Raw genomic sequence first — 19211 nt, forward strand, 5'->3', positions numbered from 1 at the left:
ATCCCACAGACAGCTCCCAGAGGTCTCTTAGTCACTGACTCACCTTCAGCTGGCTCAGTGGGTAGGTCGGCCTAGTTGAGGGGGAAAAAAAAAATCTAGAAAAAATGTACACAAAAATGTTGTCGCGGTGGCCCGTTTCGCCAGGGTGTACATGGTAACCTTGCCACCTTGGAAGGTGCGGTGCCTGTCTGCCATATACCAGACTAGGCTGGGTAGCCGTGCAGGTAACAGATCCGACCCTACCACCCCTCCTCCTCCTCTTCGTCAGGGGGGCTCTTACCTTTTGTACTCGGCCTGCTGAATGCCTCCATTCTTCTCTAATGCTGTGTTTGGGTTTCCTGCTCCTGGGAGCGGCTGCTGAAGGTCACCAAGGCTGGATGCGGCCCAGGAAAAGGGATTTCTTGTTTTAAGATTAGCCGGAGGTCACCAAATGAGGCCCTTATGAGTCATCGGCGGGAATTATACCACGGCCTGCGTCAGCGCACACTGACCCCGCGCCACATCAGGATTACGGCACAACACCTTCATAGCCAGACACCAGGTGGATAAGGCGCAGGAATTAGAGGCCCAGGAGATGGGAGAGGACAGAGGCAGGGGCGCAGCGAAACGTAACGTCTTGCCGGGGTTACGGCAGCAACCTGAGCAGCAGAAGGCAGGTCTGACAGGTGTTACATTGCATCTTGTGTAATCTGGGGCCTTCATTCTCACACTACAGCCTCTATCTCCCCGCACATCGCTGCTGCTCGAAGGAGTTACACAATCTCCCGCTGAAATCAATACCGAGGCTTGTGGAAAACGTGTTCTGCTAAACAGCAACATTACACGGACCGAGCGCTCCCGGTCTTCACACGCAGCCCGCTCCGGGCTCTGCATACAGCAACATTACACGGACAGCGTGCTCCCGGCCTTCACACGCACCCCGCTCCGGGCTCTGCTAAACAGCAACATTACACGGACAGAGCGTTCCTGGCCTTCACACGCAGCCCACTCCGGGCTCTGCATGCAGCAACATTACACGGACAGCGTGCTCCCGGCCTTCACACGCACCCTGCTCCAGGCTCTGCATGCAGCAACATTACACGGACAGCGTGCTCCCGGCCTTCACACGCAGCCCGCTCCGGGCTCTGCTAAACAGCAACATTACACGGACAGAGCGCTCCCGGCCTTCACACGCACCCCGCTCCGGGCTCTGCATGCAGCAACATTACACGGACAGCGTGCTCCCGGCCTTCACACGCACCCCGCTCCAGGCTCTGCATGCAGCAACATTACACGGACCGAGCGCTCCCGGCCTTCGCGCGCAGCCCGCTCCGGGCTCTGCTAAACAGCAACATTACACGGACAGCGCGCTCCCGGCCTTCACACGCACCCCGCTCCAGGCTCTGCATGCAGCAACATTACATGGACCGAGCGCTCCCGTCCTTCACACGCAGCCCGCTCCGGGCTCTGCATGCAGCAACATTACACGGACAGAGCGCTCCCGTCCTTCACACGCACCCCGCTCCGGGCTCTGCATGCAGCAACATTACACGGACAGAGCAATCCCGTCCTTCACACGCACCCCGCTCCGGGCTCTGCATGCAGCAACATTACACGGACAGAGCAATCCCGGCCTTCACACGCAGCCCGCGTTTCGGGCTCTGCCTACAGCAACATTACACGGACAGAGCGCTCCCGGCCTTCACACGCACCCCGCTCCGGGCTCTGCATGCAGCAACATTACACGGACAGAGCAATCCCGGCCTTCACACGCAGCCCGCTCCGGGCTCTGCCTACAGCAACATTACACGGACAGAGCGCTCCCGGCCTTCACACGCACCCCGCTCCTGGCTCTGCATGCAGCAACATTACACGGACAGAGCAATCCCGGCTTTCACACGCAGCCCGCTCCGGGCTCTGCCTACAGCAACATTACATGGACAGAACGCTCCCGGCCTTCACACGCACCCCGCTCCGGGCTCTGCATGCAGCAACATTACACGGACCGAGCGCTCCCGTCCTTCACACGCAGCCCGTCCTGGGCTCTGCATGCAGCATAACGACCCAACGGGTGCCGGTTACAGTAACTGCGAGCACAGGCTTCGGCCTAGCTGCAGAGTGCATACCTTTGGCCTAGGGATCACCCTGGTTACCTCAGGCCTTTCTTCCCTTTTCTCAGACTCTGGGCATCCAAGAAGTAAAATGGGCCCTGCACATGCATATTTAATAACTAGCTTTGATATTTAAGATGAGACAGGTGTAGTAGCGCTGTACAAAGCAACTCGCGCTGCCTTATTCACTGCGGCCCTTATTCAAATCCATTCCCCTGCACGTTCGGGATTGTCAGCAACTGCGCATGCGCATAAAGTTTTATGCCCATGTGCAGCTGCTTCGGGCGAACGGGCGCAGCAAGTGGCTTATTCACACCTTATATATAATCCTGAGAGCGGTTTGTGGGATAAGAGCAGAGGAAGGTGGGAGAGGGGAGGAGGTGCATGTACCCCGACTGTGCCCACATGATTGCAGTTCTACTTCTAGGCCCAGCAAGGGAGAAGTGTATAGAAAATGTTTTGTGAGGTTACAGGGAGGTGGCTTAGCGCCGTTTTATGGGCGTGACGCCTGCATTCAAGGTATGGCACCTGTAAAGGGGTCAGGGGTCAATGTCGCTAATGGTAGAGGTCAAGGGGTCAGTGTCGGGAATGGTAGAGGTCTGCCACCTGTAAAGAGAAGAGGAGGTAGAGAGCGGTCTTCTAGCGCTGGGAGCAGAAGGGAATGTTACAGTAATAATTAGGGTCCGTACATCGCCTACTGCTAATCCTGCAGCTTCATTTGTAACGATTCCTCCTGCTCTCCCATCACAGCCCCCCCCCCCCCCCACACACACACACACACAATAATGCAGTTTCCACACAGGATTAGTGAGGGATTACTAAACTCAATCAGGAACTTGATAATTGTTCGCACTACAATCACGGAGCAAAGGACACAGCGGTTATCTCATGCCACTAATAATCCTTTGGTTGATCTCCAACTCCGCATCGTGTTCCTTGCATTCAGCCAATCACATTCAGCGGAGTGGGAAGATGCGCCCGTGTGTGATAACCCCTGGCCCCCATGCTATGAGTATTTATAGTAGCGGTCACCGCAGTGTGCCACTTGGGCTATATCAGATAAATAAATGCTACCACGGACCGGGCACTACAGATTCCTGGGGCAGTCTCTGTGAACGGAACATACCGCTACAGCCAATGACTGGAGGGGTCATACAATGCTGTCAGGTGGCAGCAGGAACTCAGTGTGTGTGATAGTCACCATGTATTGGCCATTTTTCCGCCTTCACATCTAATGTGAATATAAATTCGGCAGCATAGCTACAACGAGTACGGGCCAGACGCAGTACGCTTTAAAAGTGATCAAATGCAGAGTGATAAACAGCCAGCCAATCAGCTCCTACCTGCCATGTCACAGGCTGCGTTTGAAAAATATTAGGCAGGAGCTGATTGGCCGGCTGTATATCACTCTCCATTTTATCACTTTAGAAGCTTAGTGCATCTGGTCCTATATCCCCCGACTGAGCTGTATGTACAGACGGCCGTGGATGTCACCAGCGACCCTCAGGGACGCACACCGCTAACCGTGCGCTGAGTTCGCACTAGACGATTATAACAATTTGTCATGTCATGGTCGGCAAAATTGTTTAAAATATCGTCTAGCACGTACCCGGATTTAGTTATTCAATCAATCTGAGAAATAGCATACATTCGCATCAGACAAGGCGAGCTGACGCCAAACCACGGAACATTCCGGATCCTGCCGAAAGCATTCTGCTCTATGTATCTTATTGCCATGTGCCACAGTTTTGCGCCGTTATAAATAATGCCACAAACAGCCACTTTACACCTATAATAATGTCCGACATCTGGTGACAACCGTCTCCACTAGCTGACGCAGCAAGCGTAAAACGACCATAAAGCAGATTCAATATTACTTTACTACAATCAGCCCCCGTGGTGTGCGGAATACGGAGACACTAACCAAAGCTTGGAGAGTGTTTACACACAACATACTGTGGAATAGCAGGTCAATGTCGCTGCAGAAATATAGTCCATTCACAGCGGGCGTGGAGGCACAGAGAGGACAGATGGGGGCAGGATTGGAGCCATTTATCATTAGGTGATACAAAAACATGGCTGGTAGGTGAGCGCTGGCCTCCGCAGGGTCTGCATTAAGAGTTATCATCAGTTATTATCAGTCCGGTATTTAAAGTCCACATTGCGACATCAGTAACTGTAGTGGCCGCAGGGCGGGTTACGCGACCCCCAGCAGTTTCTTGACGATCTGCTTATAGGAGTTGATGCTGTCCTCGGTTTCGCCTTGGTTGCGTAGGTCCAGCAGGACGCTGCGGTATTCCTGGACGTCGGGAGACTGGAGGATTTCTTCGCTGGTGGCGGAATCACCGCGCAGCTTAGATAGAGTCTGTAGGACGTTCTTCTGCGATTTACTGCCCTCCCAAATATATTCCTCCATGTCTCTCTCCTCCTTCTCGCTCTCCCAAGCTTCTGTTTTCTGCAATAAGAACACATCCCCATCAGTAACGTGTATGTACGCCCCACGGTGATCCCCGGCAAACAGAGACACACTTCCGCCAAACAGCGGCCTGCACTGGACACCTAATACCAAGCCGCTTATAGCTGTTAGTACATATGTGCAGGAAAATGTCAATGCACGTGAGAGATCCCATGTACAATAACACATTTCGCAATGCGACATTCGAAGCAGAACAAATAAAACTATAATACGCTTTAATAAATGTTATTACGCATTCAGTAGCACAAGACGCACGCTAAACGGCGATGGCTGTGGATGAGCCCTTAAAGAAAAATTGTATTTAATTATTACCCTCTATTATTACCATATCATATAATGGGGGGGATTAAATTTTAACACAGCCCCCCTTGTAATGATGCATCCTGCTAACGAGCTGCAGTGGTGTATATATAAATAATGCTCCAACAGACCAGATCATTTCAGCTCTCTTTATTCTGATTCTAGAGCACAGGTTCTCAAAGTCGGTCCTTGGGACCCCGCACGGTGCATGTTTTCCAGGTCTCCTCACAGAATCAAAAGGTGAAATAATTAGGTTCACCTGTGGATCTTTTAAAATGTGTCCGTTGAGTAATGAGTGCACCTGGAAACTGTGCACTGTGCACTGTGCGGGGTCCTGAGGACCGGGTTTGAGAAGCACTGCTCTAGGGACACAATTATAAAACTGGGACATTCCTCACACCTGTCCTATTATGGTCATTGCCACAACTAACTTCGATCATTTGAAGGGGAAGGACAAAGTCAAAGAGGGTTAACAAGACCGCACAGATGCCCCCTTCGAACCTGGAATACGCATAAACCTTATTCTTCGGGGTAAATTTACAGAGCGGCAGGTTTTCGCAAGTCGCCATTTTTCGGGCGACTAATGTCTGTGCGATTTTTAAACTTCCGGTTTAAACGCAAAATCACGGCATGTTGTCCATGCAGTTTTTAATTGTAGGCGGAAGCACGCCGCTGCTTCGTAGCTTACCCCCTTCGTCTTTGGTGGGGATGCATGAATGAACACGGAAGAATCCTTCCCTAGAAGAACAGCGGGGTGCGTGCTGCATTCGTAGCTGGGACGCTGGATGGCGCGTAAGTTACAGTGTGACTAATGGGTAACGTGGAAATATTAAACCACAGCCGCATCGGACTCCCTACACCAGGGCTGGGCAATTGCGGCCCTCCAGATGTTGATGAACTACACATCCCAGCATGCCTTGCATCAGTTTCAGCATGGCCACATAGCAAAACTAATGCAAATAATCCTGGGATGTGTAGTTCTTCAACATCTGGAGGGCTGCAATTGCCCAGCCCTGCCCTACAAGCTGCTCATTATAATACAACAGCTTTGCATAGTGACCTGACACCTGCAGGCCAAACACAGGTACTACACTCCTTCCACTTTAAATGTTATCCCTGCAAGGATCACAGGACATCTAACAGGACATAAAGAACTTCAATGGAAGATGTTCAACCACTTCTCCATATAATATAGAAATAAATGATTTAAGCACCATTACTAGTTATGAATATCTAGATTTTCTTCTATATGATTATACTAAAATGAGAAGTTCTTATAAACTGCGACTTATCTCCAAAATCTAGCCCCCAATCTGTTAAATGAATTCCCCAAAATAGGCGTTTGGAATTAAAATGAATAATAAAAAAAAAAAAAAAAAGAAACGTCCCAATTCAGCAGACAGCGAAGTAAGTACGCTCTGTAGGTACCACCGTCAGAGCCCGTCGTAGGGTTTGCGGGCTTAAACGTGGGCAAAAATCAAAGAGACGATTGACAGGTGCGCGAGTGCTCGCCCCGGGATTCCCCCCCTCGCGTCCTGCCACGCCATACAAGCTTTTCCCAGATCATGGAAAAATCACAAGTGTTATAGAGGCTTATAAAATATTCAGAGCAATCAAAGGCAATTCATCCGGCGAGGAGGTGCTGAATTATTGACGAGCCACTGAAAGGTAATGAAAGCACCAGGAGGGTTGTGTGCAGGGAGCAGTCCGAGATCAGGTGGCACGCAGCGGTTTCTGACTTAGTGTGGCCCAGCGATATGCAGAAATTCATCCCCAAATCCGCAGGTGCACAGGGGATAGATACAGAATATAAATCTGCAGCGCTGAGGAGTCATAACGAGAGCCCCTCATTGATCTCATGCGCAGAGGACTATATTGTTAGACAATTATAAAAACCATCTATGCACAAAACCAAACTACAGCAATGCTCAAACCAGGTCAGATTGTGAGATAAACACAATTGTGTTGTGTAAAACATAACAGTATCATTTGTTTCACAGAATAAATTGTGATTATCTGTATTATTTTATATTGTTATGTGTTATGTGTTATACATGCAGTACCTGTTTGAGTCCTGCAGAGGTCACTGCTGCAATTGTCACACACAACCGTGACACTGACACCTTCCAGCTATTTCAGAAATCATTTTAGAGTTACAATGTTGTGCTGCTTTCAGAACACAAATTACGCATTGCACCCGAAATTAGGACACCGGTCCATCCAGGAAGTGACCCGGCATTTGCCAGCTGAAGCTCCCATACAGACCTGGCAACAAGCCGGGTCACTGACATCATGGGGGCGGGGAGGGGCGGAGCGTCACCAAGTGGCGGTGGATGAGGCCTCCTCCCTATACTGTGAACGGGACTCGGGTCACTCGACCCAGCAACGTGGTTCCGATCATTTATTTCGCCCGGGATATATTGCTGGGTTGCTGCACCCGGGATTTTTTAAAAGGCCCTTTCACACCGCACAGAGACCCAGGTTGGACCCGGGTTATGTGTGCGGTGTGAAAGGGTTAACTGCAGCACACAGCTTTTATCGGGCCTTGTTTTACAGTCTAAGTTAGTGGTTCCCAGACTGTGTGCCGTGGCAGCCTTAAGGCAACGATAGAGGCAATCCGAAAATTTGTGGTCCTCATGGGCGACCCTGTAGCCTTCAGAAAGGGTCACCGTTATCCTTAATCTCAGTAACAGGTTACACAGTTACCTTTACTGGACGACACAGATACCGATCTGTAATATAGGTATGTAAATAAATCCGACCAGAAGGAAGAATGGAGCAACGTGTGAAGGCTTGGAGGGCCGTATGCAAGCCCTAGGGCCACCACTGCTCTGGGTGTGCTGGCTGAACCCTACTTCTTCTAAAGTAAGACATTGGGGGGGAAGATTTCTATAAAAGGGACGAGTCTAGGTCCTGCTAGGCCAGCATTACCCATACATAGCGGATACACAAAGGGACGGGTCTAGGTTCTGATTGTCCAGCATTACCCATACATAGCGGGTACACAAAGGGACGAGTCTAGGTCCTGCTAGGCCAGCATTACCCATACATAGCGGGTACACAAAGGGACGAGTCTAGGTCCTGCTAGGCCAGCATTACCCATACATAGCGGATACACAAAGGGACGAGTCTAGGTCCTGCTAGGCCAGCATTACCCATACATAGCAGGTACACAAAGGGACGAGTCTAGGTCCTGCTAGGCCAGCATTACCCATACATAGCGGATACACAAAGGGACGAGTCTAGGTCCTGCTAGGCCAGCATTACCCATACATAGCGGATACACAAAGGGACGAGTCTAGGTCCTGCTAGGCCAGCATTACCCATACATAGCGGGTACACAAAGGGACGAGTCTAGGTTCTGCTAGGCCAGCATTACCCATACATAGCGGATACACAAAGGGACGAGTCTAGGTTCTGATAGGCCAGCATTACCCGTACATAGCGGGTACACAAAGGGACGGGTCTAGGTCCTGCTAGGCCAGCATTACCCGTACATAGCGGGTACACAAAGGGACGTGTCTAGGTCCTGCTAGGCCAGCAGTACCCATACATAGCGGGTACACAAAGGGACGAGTTTAGGTTCTGCTAGGCCAGCATTACCCATACATAGCGGATACACAAAGGGACGAGTCTAGGTCCTGCTAGGCCAGCATTACCCATACATAGCAGGTACACAAAGGGACGAGTCTAGGTCCTGCTAGGCCAGCATTACCCATACATAGCGGATACACAAAGGGACGAGTCTAGGTCCTGCTAGGCCAGCATTACCCATACATAGCGGGAACACAAAGGGACGAGTCTAGGTCCTGCTAGGCCAGTATTACCCATACATAGCGGGTACACAAAGGGACGAGTCTAGGTTCTGCTAGGCCAGCATTACTCATACATAGCGGATACACAAAGGGACGAGTCTAGGTCCTGCTAGGCCAGCATTACCCATACATAGCAGGTACACAAAGGGACGAGTCTAGGTCCTGCTAGGCCAGCATTACCCATACATAGCGGATACACAAAGGGACGAGTCTAGGTCCTGCTAGGCCAGCATTACCCATACATAGCGGGAACACAAAGGGACGAGTCTAGGTCCTGCTAGGCCAGCATTACCCATACATAGCGGGTACACAAAGGGACGAGTCTAGGTCCTGCTAGGCCAGCATTACCCATACATAGCGGGTACACAAAGGGACGGGTCTAGGTCCTGCTAGGCCAGCATTACCCATACATAGCGGATACACAAAGGGACGGGTCTAGGTCCTGCTAGGCCAGCATTACCCATACATAGCGGTTACACAAAGGGACGAGTCTAGGTCCTGCTAGGCCAGCATTACCCATACATAGCGGATACACAAAGGGACGAGTCTAGGTCCTGCTAGGCCAGCATTACCCATACATAGCGGGTACACAAAGGGACGGGTCTAGGTCCTGCTAGGCCAGCATTACCCGTACATAGCGGGTACACAAAGGGACGTGTCTAGGTCCTGCTAGGCCAGCAGTACCCATACATAGCGGGTACACAAAGGGACGAGTCTAGGTTCTGCTAGGCCAGCATTACTCATACATAGCGGATACACAAAGGGACGAGTCTAGGTCCTGCTAGGCCAGCATTACCCATACATAGCAGGTACACAAAGGGACGAGTCTAGGTCCTGCTAGGCCAGCATTACCCATACATAGCGGATACACAAAGGGACGAGTCTAGGTCCTGCTAGGCCAGCATTACCCATACATAGCGGGAACACAAAGGGACGAGTCTAGGTCCTGCTAGGCCAGTATTACCCATACATAGCGGGTACACAAAGGGACGAGTCTAGGTCCTGCTAAGCCAGCATTACCCATACATAGCGGATACACAAAGGGACGAGTCTAGGTTCTGATAGTCCAGCATTACCCATACATAGCGGGTACACAAAGGGACGAGTCTAGGTTCTGATAGGGCCAGCATTACCCATACATAGCGGATACACAAAGGGATGGGTCTAGGTCCTGATAGGCCAGCATTACCCCCACATAGCGGATACACAAAGAGACTCACCCAAGACTCGTGATAGACGACTGTCAGCAGGTACATGGCGTAGTCTTGATTCTGGGTCCGCAGCGGACACCTGGGATGATACAAAAGTGTCACTACATGCAACTAAGGGCTTGCCAGGACTTACAATGGAGATCACTGGCAAATAAATGTGTTACTCCTCACCTGTCGGTCCGGATCGTAAAGGTATCGGTCGCTGCGCTGTACCGGGATCCGACAAGTTTGATAAACTTCTTCCTGGCGTGATCATCCAGATTGAGACTGGAGAGTTTCACCTAGAGATGGGAGGAGAGGATCGTGGGAACTGATTTATTGCACACCAGTGACATCATATCTGTACAGTGTTCTGATGTCATCAGTTCAGTGCTCATTAGGAAGCTATGGTGATATTATAAGGTGCAATACACACCCTAAAACAAGCGGTTATTAGAAGTCACCCCAGTGATCTGCAGAGTTACCTACCTCCAAAGTGACCACGATTATGGGTACAATCTACAGAAGGCAGGCGCATGATGCCATAAACATAACAGTTACTGACACATCCCCACACCTAGTGCCCAGCAGCATTCCCAGCCCTGGTCACTCAGGATTTCCACAGCAATGTTCTAAATATCCGAGTGTAACTTTTATTTGTCACGGAGCAAAAACGAAGTTGTGCAAGTTAAGGGAACGAGCGACATTCCCAGAATGCCATGCAAACAGGGAGTGGGGGCGTGACAGCCTCTGGGTGTCTCCCAGCAAGTCCTTATTATTCACAGCAGCATATCAACATAGTACGTAACTGCTCAGTATAGGATGTCCATAAAATACCCAACATATCCTATATAACAAAAGGCAAATTCTGCTCCTCACCTCTATGGAGGGGAATTCAAGTGTTTTATGTGCCAGCGGCCACTAGTTGGCGCCCTGACGAAGTAATTCACTGGCAATAGTCTGCCAGTGCTGAAACGACTGTTCTGTTGTTCCGTTATTTTGATGGGCTGGTAAACAGTTAAACTACAGTTCATCCAGCAAATCCCATCGCCGTGGGCAAAGCATCGTGGGCACGTAATCACAGACATCAATAATGACACAAGTAAGAGTCATCACTAAAACATGCTAATCACCTGAAACAATCACAGACACCAAAACTCATAGGAGCCTTGAGGAGTGAATGGCAGGTGTATGATATGGTGGCAGGGTGTGAGCCTGTAATCAGTGCATCGTCTCCTCCATACGTTACTGCTTCTGCCTCTAATAAGACTCTAGGGAAGGGTGTTATGTCCAGCAGTGTAATGCTCTATAAGCCAGGCCTAATGAGAACTCGTACAGGACCACAAGTGCAGCTAAGAAGACACATTGGGGGTGGTTCAGGTTGCTTTGCTAATGGACAAAATCATGCTGCACTGCAGATGGGGCAGATGTAACAGGTGCAGAGAGAGTTAGATTGGGGTAAGGTATTTTGTGTCTGTGCAGAGTAAATACTGGCTGCTTTATTTTACACTGCGATATAGATATCAGTTAGAAGTACAACCTACCCCCCTATCTATCTCTTGCTGCACCTGTTACATCAGCCCCACCTGCAGTGCACATGGTTTTGCCCATTAGCAAACCAAGCATGCTTTTCAAATCAAACTGAATCAGCCCCCTTATGCAGCCAGTGCCTAGAAGTTATAGCACGCCCCTGGGCCCTCCAATGAGACAGATTAACGCAAAGGTGTGGCAGTGTGGAGCAATCACAAATGAAAATGCTATCAGTTATCAAGTACAGTAAGATATGAGAGATAATTCTGCACTGAACACATTCAAATATAAACATTCAGGGATATTGTTTTTAACGTTCTCATTTTCTACTCCAAAACAACTCCCCTAGGCCCCACCACCCATACGATGTCCCTCACCTGTAACGTCACAACCCTGGAATTTGGGTGGCGGTTCGACGGTCCGGCAAATACATAATCTGCAAACTGCAGCTGAATGGGGAAGTGCCGGGTCATTGCTTCTTCGCTGTCCAGCGCCGCCGGCCACTCCGTGCAGAACTCTGCAAAATACACAGACAATACGTATCCCAGCAAACCCGCGCACGCTGTCATATCGGCAAGTATAATGCAGGCGAGGAGACAACCGCAGATCGCAGCTGCAGAGTTTGCGGTGTACCTTTCAGAGCCGCGCAGTGCTTCTTGATCGCCAAAGGCGTAAGGTGCAGGAAGTTGGGGATCTGAAAATGGATCAAAATGGCAAAAACAAAATGAGAGCGTTGTGAGTGTTATTTTATTTGGTTTATTCCCTGCATCTTACACTAAGCTACCGTACGTCATTTTATTCCCATTAAGTCATCATTTTCCCTTCTGGGACTTTACCTTCAGAAGCTCCAAGTTCCCATATTTATCTGGGGGTGCAGCTCTCTTCAGAGGATACCCCATTCGCAGGGGGAGGGGTACAGCAGAGGGCTTGAAGGACGCGGCTGTTGGATACACACTACTCCAGTCTTGATCCGGAAGCATCTTTTCTGTGCGTGGTGGTTGGACCTGGAAGGAGGTAACACAACTAATGTATACTGATAGATATAAGTCCACATATGTGACATAACAGATAAAAAAACAATATTTGTACTCTTAATGTCACCATTAGGGCGTGAGAGTCTTCGGGCAGCTCACGCCACACCCGTAAGGTTCAGAGAGCATACCCACAACGTGTTTCGACAAACAGGACTTCTTCAGGGATGTTCAATTTCTTGAATAGATCAGTCCTATTCAACTACTGGTAGTTTTAGTAGATAGCAATAAATTCATGTATTGATTCTTATACATATTTTATATAAACACCCATACATTAGCAAAGTGTTCACATAAAGCATTACTACACTCAAAAATATTCTTCCCTATATTAGAATGATACTAAAAATTGTTTCTCTGCTAAAATCTCAGCAACACACTGTCGCAGTCATTTCTAGGACAGGTGTGAAAACTCTGACCTTCTATAGCAGCATCTGTGACCGTGGAGGTGTGGTCAGCAGCGCTGGTTTCCATGGTTGCAGACGTTACCATAAAACGCTAGTTCTTCCCAGCCTGCCAAAACGGCAGAAGTGTGTATCTGAGTTTTCAACTGGCAATTTCAGGCACAAGTTTTACTGGGATGCGGTCAATTTGCCGGCGCTCAGAATCCCGACACTGGAATCCCGGACCGCCGAAATCCCGAAACTTTCTCCCTCCGTGGGCGTCCACGACACCCATAGAGGGAGAATAAAATAGCGTGCCGAGCATAGCGAGGCACCGGGCCCGCTGCGTGGCGAGCGCAGCGAGCCAGCAAGGGGGGGGGGGGCGATCCACGTCCCCCCCATGGCGGGATTTCGGCGGTCGGGATTCCGACCGCCGGCATTACGTATCGGATCCGTTTTACTAACAAGATCAAAAGTACGTGTAGTAGTGCCAGACACATCTATTAAATTATGCAATGTCATGTTTGAGCGATACTGAGCTTTAAATTATACCATTCACCTACAAGCATCTGCTTTGTGGGCTGAACTAATATTAAGTCTATCCATTTACTAAGAATTACGGACATCATTTATGTCAATTGCGCCTCATGCCACTGATTTTTGCCTGGTGAGGCATGAAACCGTATAGCTACATTGGGTGACAGTTTTATCCAATAAAAGCTCTGCGGAAGACAGAGAGACATTCCTTTATTAGCTGATTATATGGCGCACAAATATCACACAAAATATTTCAGGGTTTTACCTCTTTAATTCTCCGGAACTCCTTTTGGGGAAACCCCTGTCTTCTGCGAGCAGGAGCTGGACACAAGCAAATAGTACAGTCACAACAAGCAGCATTTACTAAGATCAGGCAGATTTTGCAATCTTAATATACAAGAGAGAAAAATATCCTGTGCCTTTGTAGAACAACAAGTATCAGCATGCCCTGATCTACATGTACCCTACAATATTCCATGCTCTGGGATTCCAATCCTCAATAATTCCCTAACAGCTCCTACAGGGCATGCTGGTACTTGTGGTTGCACAAGTAGGCTACAAGCGGTAGCTGTGGGAAGCCTTGCTGTGACCTCTAGTACCACTACTGCATTATATGCTAGGACAGATTAATTCATTGCCACTGGGGGTGCCCTGCTGGGACTTGTGTCACCCCTGCATAATAGACTAGGACAGATCGTTTCACAGTAACTGGAAGTGCCTTGCTGGGACTTGTAGTGTCACCAATGCATAACAGACTAGGACAGATTAATTCATAGCCACTGGGGGTGCCCTGATGGGACTTGTAGTGTCCCCCCTGCATAATAGACTAGGACAGGTAACACCATAGCACCTGGCGAAGCCTTGCTGGGACTTGTAGTACACTACTGCATAATAGGCTAGGACAGGTTATACCACAGCAGCTGGGGATGTGGTGCTGGGACTTGTAGTACCACCACTGCATAATAGGCTCTGACAGGTAAATCCTTTGCAGCTGGGGGTGCCCTGCTTGGACTTGTAGTGTCCCAAGGACTGGAGAAAAGGGCATGCTGCGACTTGTAGTGCCATAGCTGTATAACATGCAGGGACAGGTAGTCCCGTATCCGTTGATGTGGAAGGAGAGGCGGCTGTGACTTGTAGTTCGCCCACTCCTGCCGTACAGTGTGAGACCCCCTCCCCCCGGCCACAGAACAGACACCCCGGTATACCGGCTCCAGAAGCTGCTGGCAGGCCCGTGCTGTACCACTGGGGGCCCACGCCGGAGATCACGGGAGCCCGGAGGGTCACACACGCCCGGCTCAGCATGGAGGCCGCCATCTTGTTTCCCGGGGTACGAGGCGCGGCGAGGGACACACTCCGAAAGAAGGCGCATCCTGTCACATTCAGCCAAGTGTATATCTATCCCCCTGTCCCAGTCCCACTCTTACATAAACCTGGCATAAACCTGTCTCGTTCTACTGAGTACAATATGCATGTGTATATATATATATTTATTTATTTCCGTAATCATCTAACACCCCCCACCCCCATTACGTGGACACAGGGTCAGTGCAACACTTTTTGACACCCCCATGCAAACTATAAATGTGTTCCCTACCTGCCATACTTTTATCTCATGTGAAAGGGACGTGGTCACCCAATAGTACCCCCAATTCAAATTATGCCACACTTTTATTCACATTATGCTGCATCATGTACATACATACTCTTGCCTACCTGACCCTCTCCATGTGGGGGAAAATGCTCTGCTCCTGGACTTCCCTGGTAATGTATGATTGCCAGCACCTGTGGGGAGCTAGGTAAAGGTGTTTCACCACAGGTGCTGGCAATCCTACATTACCAAGGAAGTCCAGGAGCAGAGCATTTTCCCCTACATGGAGAGGGTCAGGTAGGCAAGTATGTGCATGTAGTGCCCCTGAGCAATATTACAACACACAGAACTTCCCCTTATTTACATTACATTTATTCAGTAGTGCCCCTTATTCTCATAAAGTCACTCAGTGGCATAGGCGAATCTAGGGGGTGGTCCGGGGGTGCACAGGACCACCCATTAGCTGAGGGAAGGGGCTTTCCAACGAGCCCAGCCCCGTGTCTCTAGCCCCCTGGGAACCGGAGATACGGCCAGGCAAAGCTGGAACGTTTTCCCTATAGAATAACATGGGACCCACTAATTCCGACCCCCACCCAGTTCAATGGCTGCCAGTTCCCCCTTCGGCATCACTGAAGCTCGAGGTTGATCTCAGTCGAACCCAAATCGCTGGGCCTTCAATCTGATACCAGGCTGGATCCATATGGGTTAATTGGTTCCAGGGATATTGAGGTTAAACCGGGTTTTTTTTTTTTTCATTTCTTAAATGTAATTTCATGACTATGTTTTTTGAGGGCAGATTTCTCTGGAACCAAACAGCCCAGTTTCACGGGACCAAAATCATTCAAAGCCAACTCAAAAGTTCTTCAATATGATACTGGTCTCATGTAAATGGGTCAGTTGGTTCCAAAGATTTAGCTGGTTGGTTAAAGGGGGGTAGGAAGAGGGGAGTGGTTGTCTCTCCCCCTCATACCAGAAAATGCAGGGACTAGGCTGGTGTATAAGGGGTCAGCCTGGGAATGTCCCTGCATGATCCTGGGACCATATTCCCGGGAAATTTTCTATTGTGAAAGGGGTATTATTTCAAACAGCCGTGACCTGCAGTGCTCTGAATATAGCCGGGCAGCCCCCTGCTCTCTGCATTGCTGTCAATGACTGTCACCCCTGCAGTTTCCGCTCCAATTCTTCTCCACGCTTTCACCTCAGCCCGCCCCCCCTTTAATCATGTGCGGCATCATGTGTAATGGTTACTATGGTGTGCGGCATCATGTGTAATGGTTACTATGGTGTGCGGCATCATGTGTAATGGGTACTATGGTGTGCGACATCATGTGTAATGGGTACTATGGTGTGCGGCATCATGTGTAATGGGTACTATGGTGTGCGGCATCATGTGTAATGGGTACTATGGTGTGCAGCATCATGTGTAATGGGTACTATGGTGTGTGGCATCATATGTAATGGGTACTATGGTGCCATCAAGCAAGAACCCCCTAGCAATGAGCACGTAGGTAAGCAGCACTTATGTGGCAAATATGTAATGGGCATTACAGTTTGATATGTATGTAATGGGCATCATGATGTGTGGCACAATGTGTAATGGGCATTATGGTGTGTGGCCTTATGTGTAATTGGCATTACGGCGTGTGGCTTTATGTGTAATGGGTATTACGGAGTTTGCTAAAATGTGTAATGGGCATTACTGTGTATGGTCTAAAGTGTAATACCACACCCCTTTTTGTGATGCCACGCCTCCTTCCCATGAGGCCACGCCCCATTTTTGACGCGCGGCTACGCCGCGCAAAGGTTCCCCTGCTATTGTGTCAATATCTGGGACCACCCATTACCATAATTCTAGATTCGCCTATGCTCAGTGGTGCTCATTATTCACATTGTACTACAAAGTAGTACCCCTTACACATATTATGCCACACAGCAGTATCCCTTGGCCCTTATTCTGGTTCACTCGCAAAGGGAAATTCCTTCTCAAATGGACAAAACCATGTGCACTGCAGGGGGGCAGATGTAACAGGTGCAGAGAGAATTAGATTTGGGTGAGTTATTTTGTTTCTGTGCAGGGAAAATACTGACTGCATTATTTTTAAACTGTAAAATAGATCTCACTTTGAAGTAAAACCCCACCCAAATATAACTCTCTCTGCACAAGTTACATCTGCCCCCCTGCAGTGCAGCATGGTGTTGTCCATATGAGAAGGAATTTGACTTTGACGATTTTCCCCATGTCAACCTAATATGTGTGTTGACCCTGTCAACCTTAGGCATGTTGACCTTTTGTCTGTGTCGACCTAAGGCCTGTCGACCATCAATGGTTGACCTAATGCAGGGCCGTCAATAGGCAGGTGCTGTGGGAACAGCTGTCCCGGGCCCCGGCCTTTGGAAGGGCCCGGGCAGCCCATTTTGCCCACCGCAGCCCCCGTGACTGCCTCCACTGCACTGCGCTCAATGCGCTGAACAAAGCAGGTCCCAGAGGGCAGACTTATTCAACCCAGGACGCCGGCGGCCAATTAAAATGCTGCACTGGCTTTTGAGCCAATCAGAGCTCGCATACCGGCAGCCAATCAGAGCAGCTGCCGGTACACGAGCCAGATTATGGTAAGTCAAGTGAGGAAGAGGGGGGGGCCCGGACTGGAAATGAGTCCCGGGCCACAAAATTCCTGATGGCAGTCCTGACCTAATGTGACATACATTGGGTCAACCATTGAAGGTCGAGAGGCCTTTATGGTGTCGACCTAACAACCATGTCCCGTGCCCCTTATACACATTTCCCTAGTAGAGCCACTTACACAGAATGCCCACAGTAGTGTTGATTATACACATAGGGCTTGCTTCTGATTGGCTCAGTAAGCTTACTGTGCACCGGAGAGCACGCCCCACCAAATCAACCATATGGTGATCCAGAATCAGCCTCATAATGCCAACAGTAGCGCCCTTATACACATAATGCCCACAGTAGTTGTTCCCCTTATTCACATACTGCCATTCTGAGGATATACGCCTGTGATTGATAACATTTACATTAATGGAATAGATCTGGTGGCAGAAATAAGCGGACGTGGAGAAGATGGCACCTCATAGTGTGGCGTACCGTAATAAAAGGGTTATTTTTTTTCTTCGCTCTGACAATTCCCCGGTACGCCTTGTAAATAAAGCTGCTGATGATAAAGGTCAGATGGCGTGTCATAACGTGAGGATACATACCGGCCGTTGTGCTGGCATGGCGTTATCTGGCGATCAGACCAGTGCTGGGGAAAGCTGAGTAGTGGGGGAGATTGTATCGGAGGCCGTATGTCATCCTAGCCCCAGGTCTCAAAGTTTATCTCCTCGGTTGAGGCGAAGCTGCGCTCCACGGGTGACCTCACATTCATCTCACATAGTTAGCATTTCTTTGTGAGGCCTCTAACGTCACTGGCAGCCTCACTTTCTGCCTGGTGGTGGCGCTGTTGTTATTTGCCCCTGTGTCCTGACCTATAGCAGCCAGGGGTGGTGGTGGTGCTGTTGTTATTGCCCCTGTGTCCTGGCCTATAGCAGCCAGGGGTGGTGGCGCTGTTGTTATTGCCCCTGTGTCCTGGCCTATAGCAGCCAGGGGTGGTGGTGCTGTTGTTATTGCCCCTGTGACCTGGCCTATAGCAGCCAGGGGTAGTGGTGCTGTTGTTATTGCCCCTGTGTCCTGACCTATAGCAGCCAGGGGTGGTGGCGCTGTTGTTATAGCCCCTGTGTCCTGGCCTATAGCAGCCAGGGGTGGTGGTGCTGTTGTTATAGCCCCTGTGTCCTGGCCTATAGCAGCCAGGGGTGGTGGTGCTGTTGTTATTTGCCCCTGTGTCCTGACCTATAGCAGCCAGGAGTGGTGGTGCTGTTGTTATTGCCCCTGTGACCTGGCCTATAGCAGCCAGGGGTGGTGGTGCTGTTGTTATAGCCCCTGTGTCATGACCTATAGCAGCCAGGGGTGGTGCTGCTGTTGTTATAGCCCCTGTGTCCTGGCCTATAGCAGCCAGGGGTGGTGGTGCTGTTGTTATTGCCCCTGTGTCCTGGCCTATAGCAGCCAGGGGTGGTGGTGCTGTTGTTATTGCCCCTGTGACCTGGCCTATAGCAGCCAGGGGTGGTGGTGGTGCTGTTGTTATAGCCCCTGTGTCCTGACCTATAGCAGCCAGGGGTGGTGGTGCTGTTGTTATAGCCCCTGTGTCATGACCTATAGCAGCCAGGGGTGGTGGTGCTGTTGTTATTGCCCCTGTGTCCTGGCCTATAGCAGCCAGGGG

The 19211-nt window shown here is 49.9% G+C and overlaps 1 protein-coding gene across 1 annotated transcript; it reads right to left on the bottom strand.

Annotated features, from left to right (window-relative positions):
- Positions 1-3952: 3952 nt before the first annotated feature.
- MRPS35 (mitochondrial ribosomal protein S35) lies at positions 3953-14728 on the bottom strand. The gene is made up of 8 exons (XM_083181034.1): positions 14558-14728; positions 13618-13673; positions 12238-12405; positions 12035-12095; positions 11779-11918; positions 10064-10173; positions 9902-9971; positions 3953-4545 (listed from the first exon to the last, which is right to left on the bottom strand). Exons 1-8 carry the CDS (start codon positions 14664-14666, stop codon positions 4288-4290), a joined length of 972 nt encoding a protein of 323 aa, XP_083037160.1. The 5' UTR covers positions 14667-14728; the 3' UTR covers positions 3953-4287.
- Positions 14729-19211: the final 4483 nt, after the last annotated feature.

This window comes from Crinia signifera, chromosome 4, assembly GCF_055691185.1.
Source record: "Crinia signifera chromosome 4, ASM5569118v1, whole genome shotgun sequence".
NCBI lineage: Eukaryota > Metazoa > Chordata > Amphibia > Anura > Myobatrachidae > Crinia > Crinia signifera.